This window comes from Theobroma umbraticum, unplaced genomic scaffold, assembly GCF_002168275.2.
Source record: "Theobroma umbraticum cultivar Fairchild unplaced genomic scaffold, ASM216827v3 scaffold_95.0, whole genome shotgun sequence".
In the NCBI taxonomy this organism is placed as follows: Eukaryota; Viridiplantae; Streptophyta; class Magnoliopsida; order Malvales; family Malvaceae; genus Theobroma; species Theobroma umbraticum.
Window position 1 is genome coordinate 7,401,392 of NW_018397257.1, and position 26,152 is coordinate 7,427,543.

Consider the following 26,152-nt stretch of genomic DNA (forward strand, 5'->3'; position numbering starts at 1 on the left):
AAAATAATCTTACAAACCTCATTCAATTTTACTCAAATTCTTAAATTTTTTAAATTTTTTTAAATTTCTCCTTCTATATTTCTCTCTTTTCTTTTCTGTCTTTATATTGTGAAATTATAGAGAGGCAAAGTTTTTATTTTATTTTATTTATTTTATTTATTTTATTTATTATTATTATTTATATTTATTTTTTTTTCAATTCTATTCTATTTGCTCATATATTTTAAGTTTCTATAGATTTTCTCTTTTAAATTTCTACGAATCATCAACTATATTTTTTTTTGTTATATAGGTTATATCTCTTGCTTGTCATGATTTTTTATTTTCTGTTATGTGAATTTTATTTTTAATAATTTTAATTTTTTAAAATTAAAAAATTATTGTATATGTAATTCTCAAATATAAGTTCTAGTGTTGCATTATTGGTTATTGTTTAAACTTTTACTAATATATTGTTTTTAATAATCCTAATTAATTATATATGAAAAATTATTTTGAGTATGTGTTTTTAATATGCTTTACGTTTTATATTTAGTTGAAAAGAAATTATCTTAAGTATAAGAAGCAATTATTAATTATGTATATCGTATTTAACTATTTCTATTTTATGCATTATAGTTTAATATTTAGTATTATAAACTTAAATATAATAAAATAAAAATATTAGATGTTGATTATATTAATTTTTTAATCGTTTATATTGAGAAAGGTAAAACTTCGAAACAAAATGGATGATAAGTTTTTTACAAATAATTTAGTTATTTATATTAAAAAGGATATTGCCATTGTCGAATAAAATTTTTCTAGAGCACTATTATAAGTTTTTTTTTATTTTTTATTTACATGTTATATAAAATTATTGTCTATTATAAATTTTTTGATTATTAATGATTAAGTTTAATATATTAGTTTTAAAATTTTTTAATTTTTATTTTTTTTAACCTTTGACCCCTCAATAAAAATTAGCTAACTCTACCCTGTTTGTTAGGAAGGAAAGTTATCAGTTGACTAAAAGATGGCAATTCCATACAGGGTGGAATGCATCCATCCTCTCACTTTTTGATGTTTTAAATTGATACAACTCAAGGCATTGATTTTTCAACTCCTGAATTTGGGTTTTGATTAAATCCCCATGAAGTAAGAGCTTTTGGGATTTGAATTAGTTTTGATAGCATAAGACCATCAAGTTTGTTTGTGCCAAATCTAGTCTGTGTTATATTATATTTTATTGTTGACTCTTTATTTTGTAGAAGTTATATTGTTGACTTTTATATCAATGGACTGATTGGATCAAAGTAAGGAGCAATGGAGTTTGGGGTAGACATGTGGCAATCTATTAGTGTTGGATGGTGGAAGTAAAATTGAACTAATTTTGGTGTTTTGGGTTTGGGTTTGTAAATGATAAAAACAACGAAGGTTCAGTGGGGAGCCAGCCCAATTGCATGCTTAAAGCTAGACTAGTGGCGAGGCCCCAGTATCTATTAGTCAAATATTTCGAGCCTATACCATTTACTTTCAGCCCTTCAATGGTGAAATAAAATTCCTCACCCCAAATCGCATACTTTGTTTAAATTGATTCCTTACCAAATTTGCATTGATCAAATATTTGGTTACTGGATGATACAGTTATTTTATTAAATAATAAATGTATTTTTATTTAAATTTAATTCATGAAAAATTAATCCCAATTAATCAATAATCTTTTACTAACGTAAAATCCTAAATCCTAATAATGATAATACTAAAGAAGGGAATAAAGGAGATCAATCTCGACTTTCATAAGAGCTGCGCAATGGCTAAAACGAAACACAGTATACATACACATGCAGCAGATAACACTTACTTATAACTATAATCCATAAGACTGATTGATTAAGAAAGTCAATAATTAGTATATGTTTGAATTGAATCATGATTCAAACTTGAACGATTAACTCAAAATGACTTGAGTTTGAATTGATTTTATTTGGAAATTATCGACGAATTAAACTCAAAGCATGATCTCAATCTAAATGATTTAAAGTTAAAATATTCCAAATGAAAATAATTTGAATTTGAAATGATCAAAATTCAAAATAATTTGAATCTAAAAATGATTTAAATAATTTTTTATCCGAAATGAAATAATCCAAAATGAATCACTTCAAAATCCTATTTGATGTGCCTAATTTGTACATCTTTTTTTAATAGTGCTCCGTTATCTCAAAGATCTCTTAATTTTTTATCATTTATGAAATTAGAAAACTCAAATTCTAACTTTATGAATTCCTAATTTACTCAATCAACTATCTTAATCTATTATACTTGAATTTGATGGATCTAAAATCTTATTTGATTATATATAAAAAAAAGGTCATAGTTAATTAAAAAATGTTCCCGACTTGAATATGACATAATCTAAATTTGATCTATTCATAACTACCAACCTGTCCTAACTCCTAACATATGCTTAATTTGGCACTTAAAATATATTTATATATATTATATTCTAAAAATGACTTCTTTAATATCTTTGGTTTCATAAAATTACTTTAATTTAATGGAGTAATGAGAAAAGTGATTAAGATAGTGGTCAATGCTTTAGTTTGACTTGAATCGGATAATTGCGACCCAACGTTTTGGACAGGTTGCCGATTCTTTATCTACACAACTCATCCACAACTGTTTAAAATATACATGTGAAGCACAAAATTGGACTTGATTGACGGTCAAATAAAGAACAGCCAATCATCTTCAAACAGGATATAAACATAACTAGTTAAGTTATCGTTTGTTTGAGTGTTTTTCTTGCATTCAGATTTCCTAGAGGTGTCCGAGCATGAACATGATTTTTGTTATGACAAAAAATATCATATATTTTACATGATCCGTTTATAAAAAGAGAATAAGATACATATATAAAAGAGATATTCAATCATTTAGATAAAAAAAATTAAATTAATAATAATCTAACAATATCGTAATCTTATGTACTTTTAATTTGACCGATTTAGTTTATAATTTTTACAATTGTTATAATTACATTAACAACCACTCAAACTCAAAGTAATATGGTAAAGGTTAACTTGGGTTTAGGAATTAAGTCTTAACCGATTAGAAGGATGTAGTAATGGATAAAAATGAAGGGAAGAAATCTCAATCCATAACCATATGTATAGTGATTAGCTATAGCTGGTCCACTCATTAATTTTGCTTCAATGCTTGTCATAGTAACCTTATGATGCATCTATCTCTATTGTTTGGCATACTAATTAATCTTGAACGTTAAAAATGGGCTTACTTTCTGAGGAAGAAAAATGAAAATGAGAACCGTGGCATGGGAAATACCTGCCCACTGGCCACTGACACTGCTATCCCTATTCAGAATCCCGCAAACGTTTCCACACCTACATGGTTAATGATCCAAAGTACGGAAGCGACAGCTATGCTATTAGTTGTAACTTTTGGAAAATGATATTTTTCAAAAACACTTTCACATTTGATTCCATCGGAGAAGGAGATGCATTCGGTGTTGTTTGACAGCCACGTTCACTATCTTTGCATGCATTGGAGTTGATATACAGCACGTTTTATTTGTTTTCCTCGATAAAGGTACTCTCATTTGGTGTTTTGCAGCTGCCAATCCAATAACCGTTGATTGCGGACCCTTCTCTGGCATTGATATACTGAGATGTCCTATTATATATTCCCCGTGGGTTTTTTTCGACTGTCAAATTTTCATATGGTCGGCACTTGCTACCAATAAATCATCATCTCTATATTGAAAAAAGAAAATAAAAAAACGAATTGAATTCGCTAAGATGATACCCAATGTTAATTTAGAGATTGAGGTTTTAGTTTTATAAAGATTTTATGTTCAAAGTAAAAGAAAAAACCTACATTTTCGACTATTATTAATAAGTTTTATTGAAGCAAATGCTCCTTACATGCAAGGAAAAGACAGGAGAAAAAACGACAACTAGACGAATAGCAAATTTATAGGCAAGTCTCTTTAAATGAACAGCTAAAGATCTTACAAACCAATTTTGATAATTAGCTGTTATAATTGATAAATTATACAGAATTTCAAAATATTCCTTATCAAATGCAGCAAAGGTCCAATTGAGATAGGCAGCGTCAGTGTTCCGTTTTTCACAGTGCGTTTGTATGCGAGGTGGTGTCCAATACAAGTCCACCCGCTTAAGGAAGGGGTCTCCAGGGAGATTTGTAGTAAGAAACAGGCGCCTCTACAATGGAAAAATATGGAAAGGGGTCTCATCAAGCGGGGGACGGCCAACCTGATTGAGCTCTTGGGAAAATAGGGGAGCGGGGGTGCTTCTGGGAAAAGAGTGAACACATGCTCAATGGGTTTGATCATCGGATTCTTGTATTCCTGATAAAGGATGAGCTATATGCTGCATCCAATCTTGCTGCCTACTTCAAAGGCTTCAGACTCGACCGGCATAGCTCATGTAAAGTGTAAACCCTGTCTGATCAATATATAATCACCATACACTTCAAAAAAAAAAAAAATTCTTATCATTAACTATGACAATTACTATAATTGATTCTCATGATTTTGATCTGTGTCCTTAAGGATGATAGCTATAATCTATTATGATCTTTAACTAAAGCTGCAATAATTCATACTTTTTGTCACTCAGGTTACCTTTGGTACCTGGTTAACAGATAGACGGCAATACAAGGAGAATTATTCCATAAATTGGAGTGCAATCTAAGTACCCCTCTGGCTTTCTCTTTCAAATATGCTGCACAATCTGCTTGAATTACCATGCAAAGCTTTGTCACAGCCCCGACCCTCAACATCTCTAAAAGGACTTGCTTGGTTGCGGAATATTTTGAGATTAATGAAAGTATATGAACAGCTTGATCATCTGTCGCTGGAGAAACCCTTAGGATCCTCTTAGCCACCATAGCTATGCTCCCGGCATGGCGTAGAAACTGAGCTCGCCCATCTGCGCATGAACATAGATGTGCCAAAAGATTGATGTTCAGTTCCGTGATGTTCTTTTCAGGTTTTTCCAGTTCAAATTCAATGAGCTCGAAAATTGCATTGGCTTCAACGATTTTGGATTTGTTTCTTCCCCAAAGGCATACTTCTATCATAATTAGCAAGGCGGATTTGGTAGCTTGTTGAGAGATTTTCAATTTCAATACCCTCAAAATTTCTCTGAAGAATTCGAGCTTCAATTTCTCCACCAGCCTGGTATTTGCGACCTCAATCACCTTTCTCAAGACTAGCATTGCATGAGTCTTGACAACAACAGGATTCTCCATCTCACACCCGAGAATCCATGTTAAACAGTCAATCAAATCGTGGTTTTCATTCACGAGAGCTTTGACTTCACTAGAGGGAGTCCAAATAAGATAAACAAGTTTCAAAGCTTCTTCAAGACCAGTAATTCTCCTTTCCTTGTAACATCTTATCAACAACAAAATCACAGCCTTTGCAACCCCTGCTTCCTCCATGCATTTCCTGTTCCTTTCATTCTCTTTCCCTAAGACTTCCATTTTCTTCAAAGCATTTGCATAGAAACTAGGATGCTCAAATTCACGCATGAGTTTGATAACACGACTCTTGCTGAGAGGAGATTTTGGTGTAGGGATTCTATCAATACCATTACTCGCATTTTCTGTGCACCATGCCTGAATTAGCCGCCGCAGCGTGTGATTTGGCGTTAAATCAGAATCTGATGGCAAAGGCTGCTTCGTTACGGGGCAGGTCGTGTCCGTGGCTGTCTTCAACCATTGCTCTATGCTTTCCCTGTCGTATGTGATTCCCGTAACAGCTGTAACAGGGTCTTTCATGATTTGTAGCGATATGGGACAGAGAAAATATTGAGGTATATCAATTTCATCCATGGAGAGCTGATCAACTCTTCTAAGATGATGGATGTTGAAAATTGCTGAGTTTGCTAAAGAAGTAGAGAGACAATATAGACAACTTTGTTAAGGCAAAAACGGTAAGCGAAAGCGGCTAATACATAATGGCTTCAAAGACTATAACAGGCACACAAATAATTGGCAAGCAAAGGAGAATTCTAAGTATATTTAAATGTGTTTGAATAATACGTCCTTGTCCATTCTTTCTCATTCTTCTTCTTCTACTTAATTTCATCTTTTACCGGTCATAGTTTCTCACCTACGGCTTTCAATGGTCAACACACGAGAAACAATACAAATCACATTGGTAACAAATTTCTTCTCCCAACCGCTTATTGACCACCACTTGGCGCATTATTTAGTGGTCAGGCTCAGGCTGTGTGCTTCAAACCAAGGAAAGGGCAAAGGTAGGCCAAAAGGCATCCCAAAATACGTAGGTGCCATCACTGGTGACTGGTGGATTCTGTTTGGAATAACAGTGGGAATATTCAATTCAAACAAAGGTAAAAAAATCTGGGCAAATATTGTGGGCGGCACAACTTGGCAACGGGGAGCTTGAGAAAAAGATATACCAAACCCCTAATCATACAGGCAGTGCACTGCATGTGTGGAATTCAAGCTTGTATGCCTTTCCAATGTTTGGTTGACCCATTATTCTGTTTGCCCAAACATGTACAGTGCCACCTAAGTAAGTTTAGGTTGGCCTTTCTTTCCCTCTCATTTATCAAAAAGTTTCTAAGAAATTGTTATTTCATGTTGGCATGTATTATTTTCATTCAAGCTATATCACTTAAGTATATTGTTTTTTAATAAAGGTTAATTATTTATTACAAAAAATCATTTATAAATATGTTGAATAAATACTCACAGTTTAATGATCACGTACAATATGTAATCAATAGTTGATTATTTTCAAAAACATGCTTATGTGTCATGATTTAAAAGCAACCAACATATTTAGAATCTTTTTTCCTCATTGCTTACCCATTTTGATTTATTATTTTCATGAAGTCAAAAGAATTGCAAAGAGGATTCCCAATTGTTGACATGACTTCTTCCACCATCTCAGTTTCTCGAGTAAATTGCATTGTATGACCCTAACTATTTAATAAATAATCAGTTTGATCCTTAACCTTTCAATTTCTTCCTACTATTAATGACATATTAATTCTTTGGATCAGAAAGTTTCTGATGAACAAATTTAAGTCTCTTTTTATTCTTTTTTTCCATTTCCAGGAATTGTCAAGTGCAGGCTTGATTTCGTCTACATGGCCTGCAAAATATATGGTCCTATTTATTTAATTAGGTTGAACCAAATTCAACATTATATATAAGATTATATTATTCCAAGGATCTGCATGCCAGATCATGCTCCGAAATTTTATATGAGACAATATAATTCTAAGTTAGGTCATGACTTAATTTTTTCAAACATAAATTTTGGACAAAATCTTTTTGTTTTTCCAAAATGTTAGTTTAAAGCCAGTGTAAATTTTATAGGGTCTCTAGAATTTTACTTTTTTTTTTCTATATTTCAATTCGTCTCAACTAAGTCAGTAAATATTTTAAAATATATCAATCATGTTTTAATATATTATATTTATATATAGGAAAGCCTATATTATTCCGCAATTAAATTTTGGAAACCTTGAGCTTTAGCTTATATTAAGCAATAGCAAGCGGTGAAGTATGAATCTAGGTTTGGTTTCAATATTTGGTTATCTTAATTAACTACTATATTCAAATGAAGTATTATTTCAAGAAAAGGTTTTCCATTAAAAAAAAAAGGGTTGTTAGATTCTTTATAAAGATGATATATTTAATGATGGATTATGAAAATGAAATGTTAATTTGACTTTAATTAATGTTATAAATTTATTTAACATAATGACTTTGAAAGATACTTTAAGGGCCTCCTTTGCAAAACCCTCACCCTATTTTAGCAGTCTGAAATTAGTCCAGTAATTACGGCTTCTAGATGTGGCATGACAAGATTAATCTCCTGTTTTAGCCATTATTATCTTTCTTTTGTGTGTGCCATGCTTGACATCTTTCTAATTATACTTAGTAACAAAGGAAAAGTATGAATGTTTACACATTTGGAAATTATGGTATAGAAGCGGCATGCCAGTTAATTATTAATTCAAAAGCTACACAATTATGTTGTAATTTCTGATTTTATTCGATTTCCGTGGAAAATCTTTTGAATGGAACAAGGTCTTTTAACAATCTAGAAAATAATTTTTTTTAATTAGAGGAAAGGGAATATGAATCTTATTCGTTAAATAAGAGATTATACATTAACCATTTCATACAAGCAATCATAAGCAATCATATATGTGTATAACAAAATTATAAATAATAAAAACAATAAAAAAAATTTTAATAATATTTTCATTTTCTTAGGTAAAGCTTTACATTATATAATTATAGGTGTTATTTAGGAATGCTAGTAATTAATTAAAATCTAATACTGTAAAAGTTTATTTGACATATTACCTTTGACTCTCAAAACATAGTTTTTAATAACATTTTGTAGTCATAATTTCTCTCAATAAATTGTTAAAAAATCATTAGGTGTACCTTGACTTCGCTACCCAGTCAAATTGAGGACGGTGCTTGTATCGTGTTACAATTACACCCTAACTTTCCTTTATGCTTCTAAATTAAATGCAATGCATTCAAATATTCATCCAAAATATACTCAAGACTAAGATTGCGGGTCAAAGTATATCTCAATTTTGTGCTATTGAATATTATTGTTTATTAAAGGTGTTAATTACATTTGAATATTTCATTCATTGATTAGTATCTGATTTATTTATTTTCAAAAAATAAATTTAAATTCTCTTTCTCTAATTTGCTCTCACATATATAAATTAGTATTCTTATTTGGAATTGTAGGAAAACTTTTATATTGTTTCTTCCGTATATAAATACTCTTCTCTATGATTGTTGCTTAAAGCTATAAAATAAGAATTTTTTTTCAAAAATTTGTTTATAATTATTACTCATATTGCCTCACATGTTGTGCAAAAAAAAAACAAAAGAAAGGGTTTTGAAGAGACAAGGTCTTTTCAGAACTTCGACTTCGGAGGACATACTATAATGAAACATTAGAAGCTTCTTACGTTTTCATTATCAAATTTTTTCCAAACGTTTGGGTGTCTTAATTAATGCATTTCATGACTCATTGGTATGATACAAAGTCTCATGGTACAGAAATTCAACTTCAATTATTGACTTAAATGACATAAAATCCCAAATGTAACAAGACAAACAAAAAACATAAATTTCTGTGGATGTTTCTTGGAACTCTTTATTTTATGCGCTGAAGAAGATGGCAGTTGGGTTTCCTGAATTTGGCAGGTTCTGGTTTAGGAGTAAGTTTAGATGGTCTGCTTTACTCATAGACAAAACTTCAACTTGCTCAAGATCCAAGTTGCCGCTTGATCAGCTCTAAATTTTCCTGTAGAACCTCAATCTCACTAAATGGCAGCCGCAGATCCAAGGCATGAACTCCAAGAGCAATTGCCTCGTCCTTCTTGAACTTCCAGAAAGGCATGTAAAGAGACACGAGTTTGCTTCCAATGTACTCCTTCTACAGGACTCTCTTGTAATGCGTCCAAAATTTCTTCATCAGGTGAAAAACTGGAAGTCTCATGGTTGGACTTGGTTCTAAGTATTTTAAGCATTCTGCTTTCCATCCATCATATTGGGCATTTACATAAATCAGGCCAACACTCCTTTTGTGTTCTATACTTGGGGGATATTTCTTTAGACTTTTTTGGTCCTGAAATTTGCTTCAGGAGAAGCTTCCTCATTGAGGCGATAGTGTCCTGCAAATATTTATTGGCAACTTTGAGAGTAAGATTAGGCCATCCCGCTTTTACAACATATCCGTCCTTCATTAGAATCACCCCCCAGACATACTCAGCGTAATGTGGGCATATTGGAGTTACTAGACGAGTTTGAACATCCATGAACTGCAATAGGAAATCGAAATTCATACATTCTGATGAGCCACAAGAAAAACTGTACTCATCCCTAGCTGCTTGCAGATCATAAAATTCAGTCTTGAGAGCTTCTTGAAACAACAAGTTATTATAATTTTTCTCAGTTAGTTTTACTGCCAAATTTATCTCAGACAAACACACGATCGGTATAGGTTGAAAGGGAACCTTTTTTGAAAGATGACTTAGAAGCAAGAACCTCTTGCATCCATGACAATTCTTTTGTGAGTCTCAGGATTGCTGCATTAGCTGTTTCAAACATAAAATTTGTTGATATATGTCTTTGAGTCAATTGGATTGGTCAAGGAATATATATATTGTTATTTAAAACATACTTAATTGCATAATTATATGTTAGCATGGGGAGAACATATAGAACTTTATTGAATGATAAAGGAGACTTCAGCAGCAAACCAATGAGATCATGACCAGTTAGCTTGGCCAAACAAGAAGTTTTCTGAGGGATGCGTGAAAATTTCTGATAAGAAAGACTATGAGCTGCTCTTTCTGACAAAATGAGCACATCAGTCTCATTGATTTCAAATGCCCCATAGACCCCATCAGGCAACACCCATGCATTTGTTTGCCCAAACATTGTCTCAGGTCTTAATGTTGCAGCTGCAAGGAACATTTTTCTGCCTTCCAGGTGTTTCAACTTTGCGGGAAACGGAGGGATCACCTCCATTTTTGTCAAGGTATAATCCAAAGGGCAGACCCCTTCACCTGAAGCCCGGTCAAGATCTGCACATGGTTGTCCATCCACGGGAGAGTAGATGGCATATCGAAAATCCCTTAAAATTTTCCCCATTTGTTACAACTTTCTCATTTACCACTTGACAAATGAATCGTAATATGGGTTCATTTCTGTGGTGATAAACGAACAGCTCCAGTCACAACCTAAGCCAAAAGCCTTCAAATGTTTTATTGCCAAGGGGGGAAAATACTTGAGCCAATGAGATGGATCTAGGAACTTGGAAATCTCGGCGTCGGAGAGGCCGAAGATTTCGTTACCTGCCTTTGAAGCTACCTTGGACCTTTTACCCTTGATCTTGAATTTATTTAGTATTGTTTGGCTTTCTTTTTCTTTTTCCTCTGTTTCAGGTTTCAGACCCTGAATTTGCTCATTTATGGTACTAGGAAATTTTGGAGGATTGCCATATCTTTCGATTTCTCGAGCAAGTTTGTCAGCTGAGGCTTTAATGGGCATAACAGAGCAATGAAAAGCAAATGGTAGAAGTACATTTGCATCTCTTAGTCTATGATAGGCTGAAGCAAATTCTAACTTGGAAATCGAGAATCCATGACCCAGGTGTAGATGATCATTCGTGTAAGGGAATGGGAAATTGCCAAAGAAATTTTCACCTGATTCTGGGGGTGTTTCTCGAGCATCATCCCTGAAAATGTCTGCTCCTTCCCACCACTTTTGAACTTGAGCCTCCATTTCCGACAACCCATCTCTCCTTGCAAGGCTCTTCAACCTCTCTGTGTTTGCTGCCATCTGCTATGTACCAAGTCAATGGAAACTGCAGGCAGATTGTTTGACTTTGATTACATGAATTGACAAAAGAAAAAATGTTATACAAATTATGGCGCTGCAATCTGTTTTCAAGTCACCAAGAAAACTGAGGATAACAACTAGAAGATAAGGTTTGACTATGGCTTGGTTTTGTTTCTATCGATCGTTTCGCCTGTCCAGCAACATCAAGAAGTCTAAGCTCAATCCCGGGAAAACTAAAAGTGAAACACAACATAAACATAGTAGAGGGTAGAGTGGGTGATTAGATACAAAATATACAATACGGAAATTATTTGTATCTGTCATATAGTAGGACTGCGGCGTATGTTTATACCAATAATAAGCACTTTGATGATATCAAATAATAACATGTTAATAATATCATATGCTGAATAGGATTAATTAAATGCTTTGATGTTTGAAGGGTATGTCATTATTTTTCTAACCGATCATCTATTAACTTTGAAAATCATACTACTGCTTTTTACCATTATTGGGTAAACATCAAGCAACTCATACCATAAGGAAAAAGAAGAGGCCCTGCAAACAACATATATGAAAGTAAAACAGTAAAAAAAAAGGTCAATTAAAGGTGATGAGATTCAGTTAGATACCTGTCTGAAGAAGAAAATGAATAAACAGCAGCAACCATTAAAAGGCTTCTAAAAGGACAGACAGGGAAACATAGGAAGAGAGTGATAATAAGTGACAACTTACGAGAAGCTGGAGGAAAAGAGACTTTGCATGTTGACAAGGTCAAAATAAATATTCCTTTTATTTTATCCTACTTCCATTATAGTTTTAAAAGAAATTGTTTCACATTAACCCCATTTAGCGCCCAAGAAAATGACATTATAAAATAAAATAATACAAAAACGTAATTATCTTGGCTGCTAAACCGGGTTGACGTGGTTATCCCTTTGTTAAGTACAAGTCCAAAGCTGCGCTTGTCAACTTTCTTGGCCCATATTGTAGCCCAGAACTTAACCCATTTTTTTGACCCGAACACGGTTTTAGGTTTAAATCCCAAAAACCAAAAACCCTTCAACTCTTTTCGTTCAGCCAAAAAAAAAAAGCTAAAACCCTCTCCCCCTCTTTCTCTCAACAGAGCAAAGAAGAGGGAAAGATGGGAAAAATAACGTACAAGAGACTGAAAGGAAGCCAAAATATGAGGCAAAGGCTGCTCTTAGCAACACTAAAGTCAACTCCAATTCTCATAGAAGACATCCACGCCGACGACACCTTACCGGGTCTCCGACCACACGAGATTTCCCTCATCCGTCTTTTTGAAAAGGTCACGGATGACTGTCTCATTGAAATCAACGAAACTGGTAACACCTTTATTTTTTCTGGGTTCTTAGCTTTGAAAACGAATATGAAAAAGGGTTGTTTTAAGGTTATTGATGCTCTCTGACAGGTACCAAATTGAAGTACAAGCCTGGGATTATAGTGGGAGGGAGTAATCTGGTGCATGATTGCGGTGTTAGTAGAGCAATTGGGTATTTTTTGGAGCCTTTGATCTTGCTTGGGTTGTTTGCTAGGAAACCCCTTTTTATTATCCTCAAAGGTAACTCGTTTTCTGGTTGGAATTTATAAATTTTGCTTTTTCTTTCCTTGGTGGTTGTCTTTGTTTTTCAGATAAGACATAATTTTGTATTATACACGCCTTGCTACAGAGTCACATTTTTAGCTGCATTTGTTCAATTTATAGTGATTTACAATTAGGAAGTTGAGTTAATGGCAATATGTGAAAACTGTTGCATTGGAGGATTTTTATATATCTATGCGTGTCGCTATAATTTTTTGATGTTGAAGTGTGAAATGACTGTCATAGGTCAAATTGACAGAATAGAAGTTGACTACTTTTAATGACTAGAGACTTCTCTAGATCCTCTTCTCAGAAAATAAAGAACCCTTATCTGATTCAATGATGTAATACATGTGAATTTGTATTGAATTAACTTCTTCAAACTTGGCATTGCTTTTCATCAGTTATGTCACAATGCATATGATTTTCTTGTTGTAATACAAATGTTAAGAGATTGCCATACCATATTTTGTTATTTTCAGGGATTACAAATGATTCTAAGGACCCATCTGTTGATACTTTCCGTTCCACCACCTTACCTATGTTAAAGCGTTTTGGGGTCCCTTCAGAAGGATTGAAGTTGGAAATAAAGAGTCGTGGAGTTTCACCTCATGGTGGTGGTGAGGTTCATTTGGCGGTTCCGACTGTTCAGCAGCTAACAGTGAGTTTTTCCATCTAGTATTACTTCAACCTTTTTTTTTGTGATGCTTATACTCTCTGCTACAGGCGACTGTGTGGACTGATGAAGGAATGGTTAAGAGAATTAGAGGGGAAGCTTTCACCGCCAGAGTGAGCGTTCAGCTTGGAAATGAGATGATTTATGCTGCTCGCGGAATTTTTAATCGTTTGCTTCCAGATGTTTATATCGCCAGTGATTATAGAAAACGCACAGAAGCTGGAAAGTATGGATACATATTTTTTGAAAATTTCTTTTTGCACATAATTAGGAAATTTTTAAATTTTTATTCTTAGTGCAGCTCACCTGGATATGGAATTTCACTAGTTGCTGAGACTACCTCTGGTTGCTGCATCTCTGCTGATACTACAATTTCTTATCCACGGGCGGAAGAAGCAGATGATATTGAAGGTGAGAATAACGAGATGATGCCTGCAGCTAATGTTGGTGAGCAAATTGCTTCCATTCTTCTTGAAGAGATTGAGAAAGGAGGAGTGGTGGATTCAACTCACCAGGTTTGTATTTCAAAGTACTTTATTCCATTGACCTGCCACTTGTCCATTCTCATTATTGTATTTCCATTTTATTGTTTTGATAACTCTTTGTCCACATTTAATCATTTACTGAAATTGAATTAAATGGTTTAGATTTTAAATTAACTCCTTATATTGCTTATAATATTGTAACACATAAGCTGTGATGCAGGATAATTTTGGTATAAAATGTGAATTTGGTTGTTTCGAAAATGTGCCTATTGAAACTCTTAATTTTCTTTGGGGTACAAAAGGAGTCTTCGTTTATTCTTTAGTCCAGAAAAAACAAAGATGATCATTATTTGCATTAATATCATGAAGTACCTTTGTCTTTATGCCTTTGCATTTGAAAGTTTTACCCTCTTCTAGTTTGCTGTTTTTGATGAACATCTAGCCCTTTAGGTTGTTTATTTTACATATAACTTCTTTGGTTTTCCTTTTACTTTTTTATCCACTAGAATAGGAAAAACTTTTAAGTGGCCAACATGGAAACAGACACCTATTTGAATCTTTATAATGACACGGCCATGTACTCATATTGAATCCTATAGGTTGAGTTCTAGCCTTTCTGTTTTTATTGTTCCTTGTGTTCTTTTTTCTTTTGTTTCTTTTTGTGTTTTCTCCTTTCAGAAAATGGAAATATTTTAAGTGGCCAAGAAAATGAAAATTGTAAATTCATGCTTGAATCTTTAAGCCTTAATAATGTCAATTGTTAGTCGTTCCATATTTTTAAAATATTTGAAGGTGTTAGACTTGTTATACAAAAAGAATAATCTTTTTTACATGGGGTTTGACATCTAAGCTGTACAATGAGGCAACTTATCAAAAGTCCATCTGAAGCGTACACTTCAACTTATCAAAACTTTGTTTATAATATGGGAATAATTCTCTTATCTTCTGACTAAGGATGAAAGTTCTTGAGCTACTTTCTTGTAATGCATTGTATTGGGACACATTAGTAAATAGCTTGATAACAGGTAATCTGCATCCTGTTGACTGTTAATTATGCCTCATTTTCTTTCCCTGCTTGCGTTCTGCTATTTAACAGCTGTAGCTCATTGTTTGGTCTGTAGGGTTTGTTATTTCTTCTTTGTGCATTATGTCCAAAAGATGTTTCAAAGGTTCGTGTGGGAAAGCTCTCACCCTATGGAATAGAAACACTGCAACACATCAAAGATCTTCTTGACGTTCAATTTGTGATTAAGCCAGATCCGTCTACAGGGACGGTAATCCTTAAATGTTGGGGTTCTGGGATGAAGAACCTGTCCAGAAAGACATCCTGATGACATTGTTTAGCGGTATAATTTTGGTGATTCTATATGTAATTGACTCGCAGAGGGCTATGAATACACTGATGGCGGGGAATATGATATTATAGCTACATATGTGCTATTAACTTGAACTTTGGTGAGACCTATTTGACAGTAAAAGAAAGTTTTTTGTACAATATGTACCTGATAGCATTTTAAGCTAAGATAGTTTAGTTATCAAATTAACATTTGTTTGTAACCACTTCAACACAATTGAGATATTTTTGGTTAGTGTGAAATGAATATTAACTGTTTACTGATGGGGAAGTGAATGTGAGCACATCGTTGCACGTAAATAATGAGAGTGTGCATAATTTGGTTAATTATCTTGTGACAGAAACTGCTTCCTCAATATTTTACTACTTGTTGCATTCCTAAATGAATTTTCTCTAAATCACTAAACTCATTCAAAAATGGATTTGAGCAGTGTGGATCTTATCGTGGGCATGCTCATTTTAGTCCTAGAGAATGAAAGTTCCTGATGAAATCAAATAAAAGAAGCTTCTAGTAAAAAGCATGGGATCTTTTCTCGTGGATGTAGATGACCCAGAGGCAAATAGTGAAATGCACAAAGATTGGGTGACAAACCGTGTGCGGAGCATTGCAGATGAAGAAGAAGACACCATCGATGAATTCACCTTTCACGTGAACAAGCAACAACAGTGGAGGGGTAACAATTGCCCAAGCTTCTAAAGGATGGAAGGATTACAAAGAGAACCAATCAGTTTGGAGTTCAACAACTAGAAGAAAGGGGTTCCCGCTATGATCCTGAATGGAAGGACCGATAGTGCTAGTCAGTGCTTTTCTTTAAGGATGATGATCTTGTAGGGTTGTTGTGATGGCTAAGGGATGAAGGGCCTTGACGAACTGTCATTTCAGTGGTAGGGATGGGTGGCTAACGAAAAACTACCCCTGCTGCCAACGCCTTCAACAAACAAAGTGTTAAACAACATTTTGATTTCTGTACTTGGGTCATTGTCTCCCAACAATACGCAATCGAAGAGTTGTTTAGTTCCATGGTAAAACGAGTCTATAAACAGAGAAAAGAAGAAGTTCCAACGAAGGTTTGCGTGGAACAGAACTCTGGCAGGAGATCAACATCGCCCGTCCGGAAGGTTTGCATAGAAGTAGCGTCATGGTTACAACTCGAAAAGAAGACGTAGCTCCTTCACCATGTGGATTTGTAAGCTATATATATCCTCCGAATTCAGTTCTTGGGAGAGGATGAGGCTTGGGAACTTTTTGGTAAGCAAGCTTTTTCAAGCAATCTTGGTGGATGTCCATCATATCTTGATTCATTGGCAAGGAATCTAGTTGAAGGATGTAAAGGCCTGCCCAAGGCTATTGTGGTTTTAGGCAGTTTGATGTCTTTTAAGAAATCAATAGCAGAATGGAAGAGAACTTGAATTGGGAGCTAGGCAATAACCGTGAACTTGAATTAATGAAAATCATCTTACCGCTTGGTTACCATGATTTGTCTTTCCAACTCAAGCATTTCTTCTTGTATCATTGTACTTTTCCGGAAGATCATGAGATTGATCAAAAAAGAGTTGTTAAGACATTGGATGCCAGGAGGCTTTTCTGAAGCACCAGAAATGGTTGCTGAGAGCTACCTAATGGAACTCATTTGCCGAAGTTTTCTTCCAGTCATGCATAGGAATGCTGATCATTATCATCTAGCTCCAAAAATAGTAAAACATCTCCTGACTATTGCAATAAACCAAACATAAGAAGAAAAAAAGGCAGTTAAAATACAAATGTTCTTTCAGATAGCACACAATTGACACATAAAACGCCAGACCTGATTCCCAAAACCAGCAAAACGCAACTAGAAGACACATAGGAGCTAATCAAAACAGAATAGTGAGGCATAACATGAACTAAGCTACCACCAAGCACCGATATATACAAGCTCATCAAAAATAGAAACAGCAAGGAATAACATTAAGCTACCGCCGAGCGACGAACATCTCCTACACATCCACATCAAATTTTGCTAACGAAGATCCGCAATGGCATTTGTGTCTCTTAAGTGTATGCAAAGGCATTTGTCTCCCTAAGTGTATGACGTAGCTCCACATCTCCAAAAATCCTCCAATAGTTATCAATTTGATTGAAGATGCTCCAATGCATCATAGAAACATTGCTCACCCCTGAAAGAGTTACTTTGGAATCAAACCCTATGACTAAACTCTTCCTGATAACTCAAACGTGATGATGAGAAAAATTGTAGCTCCATTTTAATTGCCGTTTCATTCCACATAATTGGAATCATGAATCCCCAACGGGCCATAGAACATATACAGTCACTTTACCCACAACATCTCGTACAACTACACCACATCTTGCCGCTCTCGATTCGCCGTACACTTCAGCTCACTCTCCCTCTGGGGAGGGGATCCATGCAATATCAATACCTGAGTTTTAGGGTGTATTAATATTTTATATATATATATATATATATATATATATATTATAAGAGTCTATGGTTCACTCCCTTATCTCACCTCATCAATCTCATTGAGGTTTTTATTTTTTTTAATCTAAAGAAGAGACCTTGTCTTGATTAAAAACAAGATTTCCTCTTCATCCCAAGCTTTCTTGTTAAATACCGTCTCATCACGAGCAAGTCAAACTAACCAAAAAGTCGCACCACAAATCACATTTCATCTTTTCTTTTTTACATGACAAAAAAGTAAAATATATGAAAAATCTAATGAAAGATTCAACGGTCATTCAGACATACCCATTTTAAACCCCAACCATTTGAATACATTATCCCAAGCGGTCCATGAAAAGTTGCAACAGATCAGCATATGAACACAGCTTTCCTCTACCAGCCCACACCGCTTACATGAAACATCATTGTTTTCAAAAGTCACACCGTGGGACATAAGAAAACATTTAGAACGTATGCTCTTTAAGTATTGCAAGCCATAAAAATCCTTGGACTTTCGTGTATAATAAACTTCCAAATTTGTGCAAACCATACCTCATGCGACTTTAAGCAAGTAAGAAGGTCTAGAACTCTAATGCATTGTTTCACCGAGAAAGCACCTTTGGGATCTCATTCCCATAGTAGCTTATCCTCTTTCTCATTATCCAGCACCACCCCTCCAAGGGAGTTGAGATGCTCCTGATGGGCCTCTTGTTCCCAGACAAACAGTTTTCATCGGTAGTTGAGCTCCACCTCTTTTCCTGGTTAAAACACTAAGCAACACTACAATCCTTCACCACAATACACACTCAGAAACGTTACACTCCTTCAACACAATATGCTGAAAACAGCCTTGGGAAGCACGCATTCAAAGGTTCGTCGATGACCCATTTATCTAACCCGAAAACGACACTTTTACCATTGCTTAGGTACCCACACCCTGCCAACCCTACAAGCCTATTTGCTCCATCAAGTTTTGGAACATTTACGATGTTTCCCCAAACCATTGACACTTCTCTCTAGATGGTAACCATGCACACTCCCCATCTCCATCTTTCTCACATAAAAGAGGTACATCAGATAAAGCTGATGGTAATCATAGGTACTCTTTTTGACAAAAAGGCCGGCAGCATACATTATGTCAGACCTTGGTTCAAAAATAAAAACAATGGCATTTTATCATTTCTGATCACGGTTTTTGGTGTGCCTATTTCTATATGTTGTAGTGTGATGATGTGCGTGGTTTTTGGCGTGCCTATTACTTACTACTCAAAGGAATTTCAAGAAAGTAATTTATTGAATGGCAAGGTTCCTGACCAACAAATGCACACTTGCTGTTCATTTCTTTGAATTTCCTCAAAAGATAATAGACTTCCAACATGGATGATTGTGCAAAACCATTTTGGCAACCTAGGGGTGACCAGATCCTTGAACTCCTCATTTTTAGAATTCTACAGAACGAGAGCTCCATTCATGTACTGCAGCAAAATCTCTCCATTTTTCAAAGCTAAAGCAACTTGAACAGCTCCTTTGCTTTGCATTGACTACTTCCGTGGCCTCGAATACGGTGGACGGACAGTTTGATTCAGAGTGATTGGCAGATATGCTCCGATCACATAATCTTTGACCCATGACTCCTTCACATTATATTCTCCCATGACCCATATCTCAACACTTCCATCAGAACGGCACATAGCACCAAAAAGGCGCTGCGTTAGAACCACCAGGTGATAGTTTCAATCATCTAGACTACCACCAGCAAGAAGTGGGATCTCTCTAAATGTCTCCTTTACGATGTCAAATGAGATTATTTTCAGACCAGGACCAGGAGCACATGCTGCCTTGTGCCGCGTTGTTACCCAATGGAGAGCCCCATTTAGCAAGGCTTCGGATGGATTTTGATCCAGTGACAAAGGAAGACTTCCCAAGCTTCTCCATGTCTTTGTGCCAAGGGTAAAAACCTGGAAATTTGATTTGATCAACCAGGATCCATGATCGATGTTGACAAAGTATAATAACCGTACCACTTTGCATTCCTTTGTTGTGGGATGGTAACCAAATCCAGGAGCTACCTCTCGTCCAAGAGACTCGTTTGGCTTGGGCAATTCTACGAAATTTCCGATCAACGGGTTGCATACAATCATGGGGTTGAAATAAAGTGCATTAGGTACGCATATCAGGCCATTACATGAACCAACCACCTGGTATTCAGGACTAAAAGAGTTCAGCTTTGTGTCGATTCCTCTCACCTTATTGCTATGCTGATCAGGTCCATCGACACAGTCGAGGAAATACAACTTGTTCTGCTTTAGACAATCACAGTGAAGGATGAAGCCTAGGTTCCTCTTGTCTGCACGAGCATCATAGTTGCCAGGGAGGTGTTGGTCGTGGGATAAAGCAAACCAAGCTTTGCAAACGGGCTTGATCTGTACAAGAGTAAGTGACTGGTAGTCCAGAAAGTATATCTAGGGCTATGTCTCGGGGTGGAGACTCTATCATATTTACTATAAGTTTACTTGATTAAGTTAGTGCCACAACTCAAGTGGAACTTTCAGAGATCAAAACAAGGTAAGTTTTACATGGAGCAGAAATAAAACTGCCCATAGCTCCCCGCTTAGAAACATATGGTTCCGGCTTCGAAATTCCGAATGTTAGATAGAGGACGACCTTGATGAGTAAAATCCTAATATTTTACAATTTCATCACATTGGTTTGAAAGTGATCACAAATGACTCAGCACAGCAGACACTACAAAAAGTTGTGCCAAATTTTTAGCTTCACCGTTTCCTATTAAACTAATTGAGAGCAAGCTACAAAGAGTAAAAATATAAACAATAAGACACGAAAATTACTAACTGGGAAACAAACTAATCGGCCAAACAATGGATGAGTTACACTCCTTCTCTGAACAGTTACTATCTTCCAATCATATCAAACAATTGATTTAATATTTTTCAAAGTAAATATATGAGCAATCATAAAAGGCAATCATACAACAAACTTTACTCATCAAAGAAAATTTGAACTGAGGGAGACCTGAGTAGTTAGCTATCTATCTGTGTTACAGAACCTGTTTATAATTGAGAAACAAGTTTGTATTCAAACTCTTCTTTCCCTTCCTTTCTTTTCCTTTGTTTGGTTAACAAAGTATGGTTAACAAGGCAAGAAAATAAATCCCTTTGTTTGCTTCAATCATCGCCCCAGGCATCATCTTTCAATTTTTGTCTTGTAACTATCCGATTCCTCCTAGCTTCTTCCTGGTTTCTTAATTCTCTAGACCCAAAGGTTGAGGATAACAATTTCAATCCCATTCCTTGAGCTATCAGCCTCTGGGCAGTTCTCGCTGATGTCTGTGGTCTTTGGCGAGGAGGCTCTAAATCTGAAAATGAATAGCACACATTTCAGCACCATCAAAATTTTCATCTAACCGCATATTCCTTTCCTTCATTAGCTAAACCCTTGAACTCTAAATCATGAAAGATCGGCGCAAACATGCTATAACATTCTTTATTCTTTTATGACATTTGTTGCTTGAAGAGCTACAAATTGCAATATTTTGAGCAGGAATATAATATAGAAATTTTACTGTCTACTTCGCATAAAAAGCTTTAACTCAATCTAGAAGTTAAATCAGGTGAAACACTTTATGCAAGCAGAAAAGATTTTTAGATAGGATGAGGGGGACTTGGTCTTAAACAACAGAGCATCTTCACAAGCCAATGGCAGATAAAATAAGGTTAGCTCAGGGTCTAAATCCAAAAGAAATTCAGCAAAACAAAATGAACTACGAATGTATAAAGAAAACCTAAGAAACACGCATAAACTAAAGAAATTAAAAAAAAAACAAAAATATAATGAACCATGTGGCCCCACTGAATATAGAAATAAGCATGGAGCTTTCACAAATTGGAATGCAACTGTGATGAAATTCCAAACGAAATAAGTCTATTTAAATTACCTCTTGCCGAAATCGAGCCCAAAAGCACATCATCCTCATCAAGTATACGTACAGTAAATGGACAATTAACATGGTTGCAGGCTTCAAGGGCTACCTTCAAAAAATAGATTGTTAGCAAAATAAAAATTACTGGTTGCAGAGTTTAACAAGCCGATTGAAGATGCTACAACACTAATTAACATGTTTTACAACTTTTTTAAGGACAATGCTAGATTACCCAAAAAAAGTATTGGTCCAAATACAAACAACAAATAAATGCCATTGAAGTTGATTTTCATTACAAGTCCTACCATTTCTCTATTCAGACCATTTGGACACTTTCCGAACAAAACAACAATGTCCTTCTTTTAATATAATTGAATTTCATCTATCAAAAGAGAGCAGAACACGTATGCCTAAAACTTAAATCAGGGAAGTTGACAACAAGCAGTAAGAAAATAAAAAACAAAAACCAAATAACAATAAAGCACCAAAGAAACTGCTAAACCAGGAAGGACAACTAAAAGCAAACTAGGCTAATGAAGAGAAAGGAACAATAGAGCCTTCACAATAACAGAGCAAAGAAGCAAAAATGTCTCAGAAAGCCTTTCCCATGTAAAATAATCAGCCACTTAGACAGAAAGCTAACTGTAGCCATCACATTAGAAGCAAGTTTTGGAAGAAGCTAATGGCATCACAAGACTGATTGCAGTGTTACCTCTGGTAACTTTTTCTCTAAATTTTACGGACACAGCAATGCCAACCAATCCTCAAAAAAGGAAAACCAAAAGACTATCCCATCATGATATATTTGGCTCACAAAAAGTTAGATCTCTAATCTCCATATGGCTCTTGAGATGGAAGCACATAAAAAATTGGCTGAAGAGCTTTTGTTTCATCTAAATAATGTCAAGAGCTCAAAAGGTGATTGACACAATTAAATCTGAAAGATATAGACAGCTATCCAAGAAAGATGAACCTTACTCAAAATGTTGAATTCAAACAACTATTAGTACACAGCTCTAGCAAAATAAACACCATTAGCACCACTTCTATACCACCTCACTTTGAAAAGTGTGCACCATCAGGCACTAAGAAATCTCTTAAGACAACAACTCAAGCTAGGCCTAGCAGTTGTTACCCTCTTTAGGAGGATTGAGGTCCAAAGTTCAAATCCCAACTCCCCCCTAATACCTCCCACATGTAACCCAAAAATAAAAAAAATCTCTGATTACACTATATAAAGATTAAGGCTTCACTCCATGTCCATTGGAAACGACCAAAGAACCATATGCTAAAGTGTAATTACTACCAAAGCCCAGCCAGATCTTCAAATTGATTAATCTATAATTGTAATAATAAGTTTCTTTTATTTGATTCTATTAGATTCATAGACGAAGAGTAGATCTATTATCTACTTTCAGTTCCTAAATGAAATGTGGCGCTGGGATAGATAGTCTGGATACAATCACAACCTCCTACATTTTGGCAAATTTCTCGAGCTTTTATCAGTCCAAGACCCTTCCCATTGGCTCCTAACATTTACAATATTATTAGATTGTTAAATAAAACCTACTATCAGTGAATTATAAGGCACACCTTATTCATATCTCCGATACATCATCAACATCAACTTTCATCGACATCACCAAGGTGAAAGCTAGTCACTTCCTCAGCAACAAATTAAACATCCTTTTGAAGGTAATTTTTTTTTAAAAAAAATCCTGGATAAGATGTTAAGCCCGGAGACAGATGACATCAAAACGCTCTTTTAATTCCTCCAAAATAGGACATATTCTTCATTGCAGTACTGAAGCACTTCACCCAGCACCAAAGCACCCATTGAGTAGCTATGCTAACAGCAATCACCACCTGAGAAACGAAAAACCTAGGTCACTAGGCACTTCAAGCTGATAACTTGAAACGCACAACTTCTGTCTGCAATTCCAACAAAAAAGTATCTACCAAAAATCACCCACGACCAATCATTTATCTTGTTTAACTAACAAATGCATTATGTTCCAGGATCCCTTGTTAATCAAGTAAGCACTTAATAAATTGGCTGAAGAGCTTAGGCTTCATCTAAATAATGTCAAGTGCTCGAAAATGTAATTGACACACAACTAAATTTGAAAGATATAGACAGCTATTCAAGAAAGATGAACCTTAAATGTTGAATTCAAACAACTATGAGTACACAGCTCTAGCAAAAGAAACACCATTAGAACTGCTTCTATACCACTTCACTTTGAAAAGTGTGCAGCATCAGGCACTGACAAATCTCTGATTACAACAACTCAGGCTAGACCTAGTGGCTGTTACCCTCTTCAGGAGGACTAAGGTCCAAGGCTCAAATCCAATCTTCCTCACTATACCTCCCATATGTGACCCAAAAAAAATTCTCTGATTATAATATATAAAGATAAAGGCATCACTCCATGTCCATTAGAATTGACCAAAGAACCCCATGCAAAAGTCTAATTACTGCCAAAGCCCAACCAGATCTTCAAATTGATTGATCTATAATTGTAATAATAAGTTCCTTTTATTCAACTCTACAAGATTTATATACCAAGAGTACATTTATTACCCACTTTAAGTTCCTAAATGAAATGAGGTGCTGACATAAATCATACGGATACAACCACAACCTCCAACATTTTGGTAAGCAGCTCAAGCTGTTATCAGTCTAAGGCCCTTCTCATTGGCTCTTAACCTTTACAATATTATTAGATCATTAGATCATTAATGAAAGCCGACTATCAGTGAATTATGGCACGCCCAATTCATATCTTAGATACATCATCAACATCAACTTTCATTGATTTCACCATGCTAAAAGCTAGCCACTTCCTCAGCAACAAATTCAACATCCTTCTGAAGGTAATTTAAGAAAGCATCCTGGACAAGATGTTAAGCCCTGATACAGATGACATCACAAACACTTTTAAATATCCTCTAAAAGAGGATAAATTCTTCATTACAGTACTGAAGCACTTTACCCAGCAACAAAGTACCCATGGAGTAGGTATTCAAAAAGCAATCACCACCCGAGAAAATTAAAACCTAGGTCACTAAGCACTTTTGTCAGGGGATCATTACCCTCTCCCCCATAAACGCGTTTATAGGGGTGTGCAGCACACCCACTTATAAGGAGCCCAAGACCTCCCGTTTCTATCCGATGTGGGATAGAGGCACCCTTTGTGACATTCTCTCCCACCCAATTCCGGCAACGCCCTTGTTGCCGTCGGCCACCCTACCTACCCCGGTCCGTTGGGGGGCTTGACGTGAGTCAGATGAGGTCCAGTCCACTCTGATACCACTTGTCACGGGGTCATTACCCTCTCCCCCATAAACACGCTTATAGGGGTGTGCAGCACACCCGCTTATAAGGAGCCAAGGACCTCCTGTTCCTGTCCGATGTGGGATAGAGGCACCCTTTGTGATACTTCAAGCTAGTAACTTGAAACGTACAACTTTTGTCAGCAATTCCAACAAAAACAAATCTATCAAAAATCACCCTTCCCTCTGCCGGTCATTTTCCTTATTTAACAACTAACAAATAAATTATGTTCCAGGATACCTAGTTAATCAAGAAGGAGAAGGCTTGTATCCAGCCCAAGTTTGAATGATGCACATCAAATAGCTACAACCATGATGATACTGATTCCACTTTTCTGAACTAGTGGAAACATCAAAAAATGATAGTCTCCTAACTCAAACTAACTTTAGAGATCTATTTCACACAACATTACTAGACAATTTCACAAAAGCATCAATAAACGAAGCTAGAAATTTTTACCAATAGACGGTGTGCGAAATACTGCAAGGGCTGTTGTATCATTGACCCAGCGAATAACAACTCCACGGTCTCTGAAGTCCTCAAAAAGCTTCTCTAGGTATGTTGCCCTAGTGCTTGGTGAAAAGTCAGCCAGAACAAGAACATGACGTGTACCATATTTAGCTGCATTCAAATGAATTTGCATTCCCAAACCATTAGCAAGATCTAGAAAAATATTGCAGAAATGATACTGCAAGCATGGACTATTAAACTGAAATTGACCTTCCAGTTTGATCAATCAAGGTTTAGAGGTTTAACAGTAACATACTCAAGTCCATGACAAGTTATTTCTGGTTCCTTGTTCTGACTTGAATTTATCTTGTCGCAACAAAAATTAGATAACACAAAGTTTTAAAGTACCTTGTATAGCACATTTCAAACTTAACTTGTTAAATGGATATATTTCACAAGTTTTTTT

General features: G+C 35.4%; 4 protein-coding genes and 1 pseudogene across 6 annotated transcripts in view; 1 reads left to right on the forward strand and 4 right to left on the reverse strand.

Annotated features, from left to right (window-relative positions):
- Positions 1 to 4,095: 4,095 nt before the first annotated feature.
- On the reverse strand, positions 4,096 to 6,003 carry LOC110412684 (E3 ubiquitin-protein ligase PUB24-like). 3 transcript variants are annotated; one of them, XM_021423284.1, is made up of 2 exons: positions 4,658 to 6,003; positions 4,096 to 4,494 (listed from the first exon to the last, which is right to left on the reverse strand). In XM_021423284.1, exons 1-2 carry the CDS (start codon positions 5,860 to 5,862, stop codon positions 4,485 to 4,487), a joined length of 1,215 nt encoding a protein of 404 aa, XP_021278959.1. In that variant the 5' UTR covers positions 5,863 to 6,003; the 3' UTR covers positions 4,096 to 4,484. The 3 variants fall into 3 exon arrangements, with proteins under 3 accessions (XP_021278959.1, XP_021278958.1, XP_089639074.1); XM_021423283.1 differs by having other exon boundaries at positions 4,096 to 4,465; positions 4,649 to 6,003; XM_089782948.1 differs by having other exon boundaries at positions 4,402 to 6,003.
- Positions 6,004 to 9,207: 3,204 nt separating this feature from the next.
- On the reverse strand, positions 9,208 to 17,871 carry LOC110412388 (leucine--tRNA ligase, cytoplasmic pseudogene; annotated as a pseudogene).
- Positions 12,453 to 15,786, forward strand: LOC110412968 (RNA cyclase family protein). The gene is made up of 6 exons (XM_021423641.1): positions 12,453 to 12,743; positions 12,830 to 12,979; positions 13,483 to 13,661; positions 13,727 to 13,902; positions 13,978 to 14,191; positions 15,283 to 15,786. Exons 1-6 carry the CDS (start codon positions 12,539 to 12,541, stop codon positions 15,490 to 15,492), a joined length of 1,134 nt encoding a protein of 377 aa, XP_021279316.1. The 5' UTR covers positions 12,453 to 12,538; the 3' UTR covers positions 15,493 to 15,786.
- On the reverse strand, positions 17,167 to 20,580 carry LOC110412390 (F-box protein At3g07870-like). Its single transcript, XM_021422921.1, has 6 exons — positions 20,536 to 20,580; positions 19,750 to 20,382; positions 19,505 to 19,665; positions 17,429 to 17,492; positions 17,321 to 17,347; positions 17,167 to 17,226 (listed from the first exon to the last, which is right to left on the reverse strand). Exons 1-6 carry the CDS (start codon positions 20,578 to 20,580, stop codon positions 17,167 to 17,169), a joined length of 990 nt encoding a protein of 329 aa, XP_021278596.1.
- A 307-nt stretch (positions 20,581 to 20,887) lies between these two features.
- Positions 20,888 to 26,152, reverse strand: part of LOC110412587 (coiled-coil protein) — a 6,845-nt gene continuing 1,580 nt past the window's right edge. The window contains exons 5-7 of the mRNA XM_021423157.2: positions 25,696 to 25,857; positions 21,915 to 22,004; positions 20,888 to 21,335 (exon numbers count right to left, since the gene is read on the reverse strand). Coding sequence (XP_021278832.1) covers positions 21,145 to 21,335; positions 21,915 to 22,004; positions 25,696 to 25,857 — 443 coding nt within the window. The 3' untranslated portion in view covers positions 20,888 to 21,144. The remainder of the gene's footprint in view (positions 21,336 to 21,914; positions 22,005 to 25,695; positions 25,858 to 26,152) is intronic.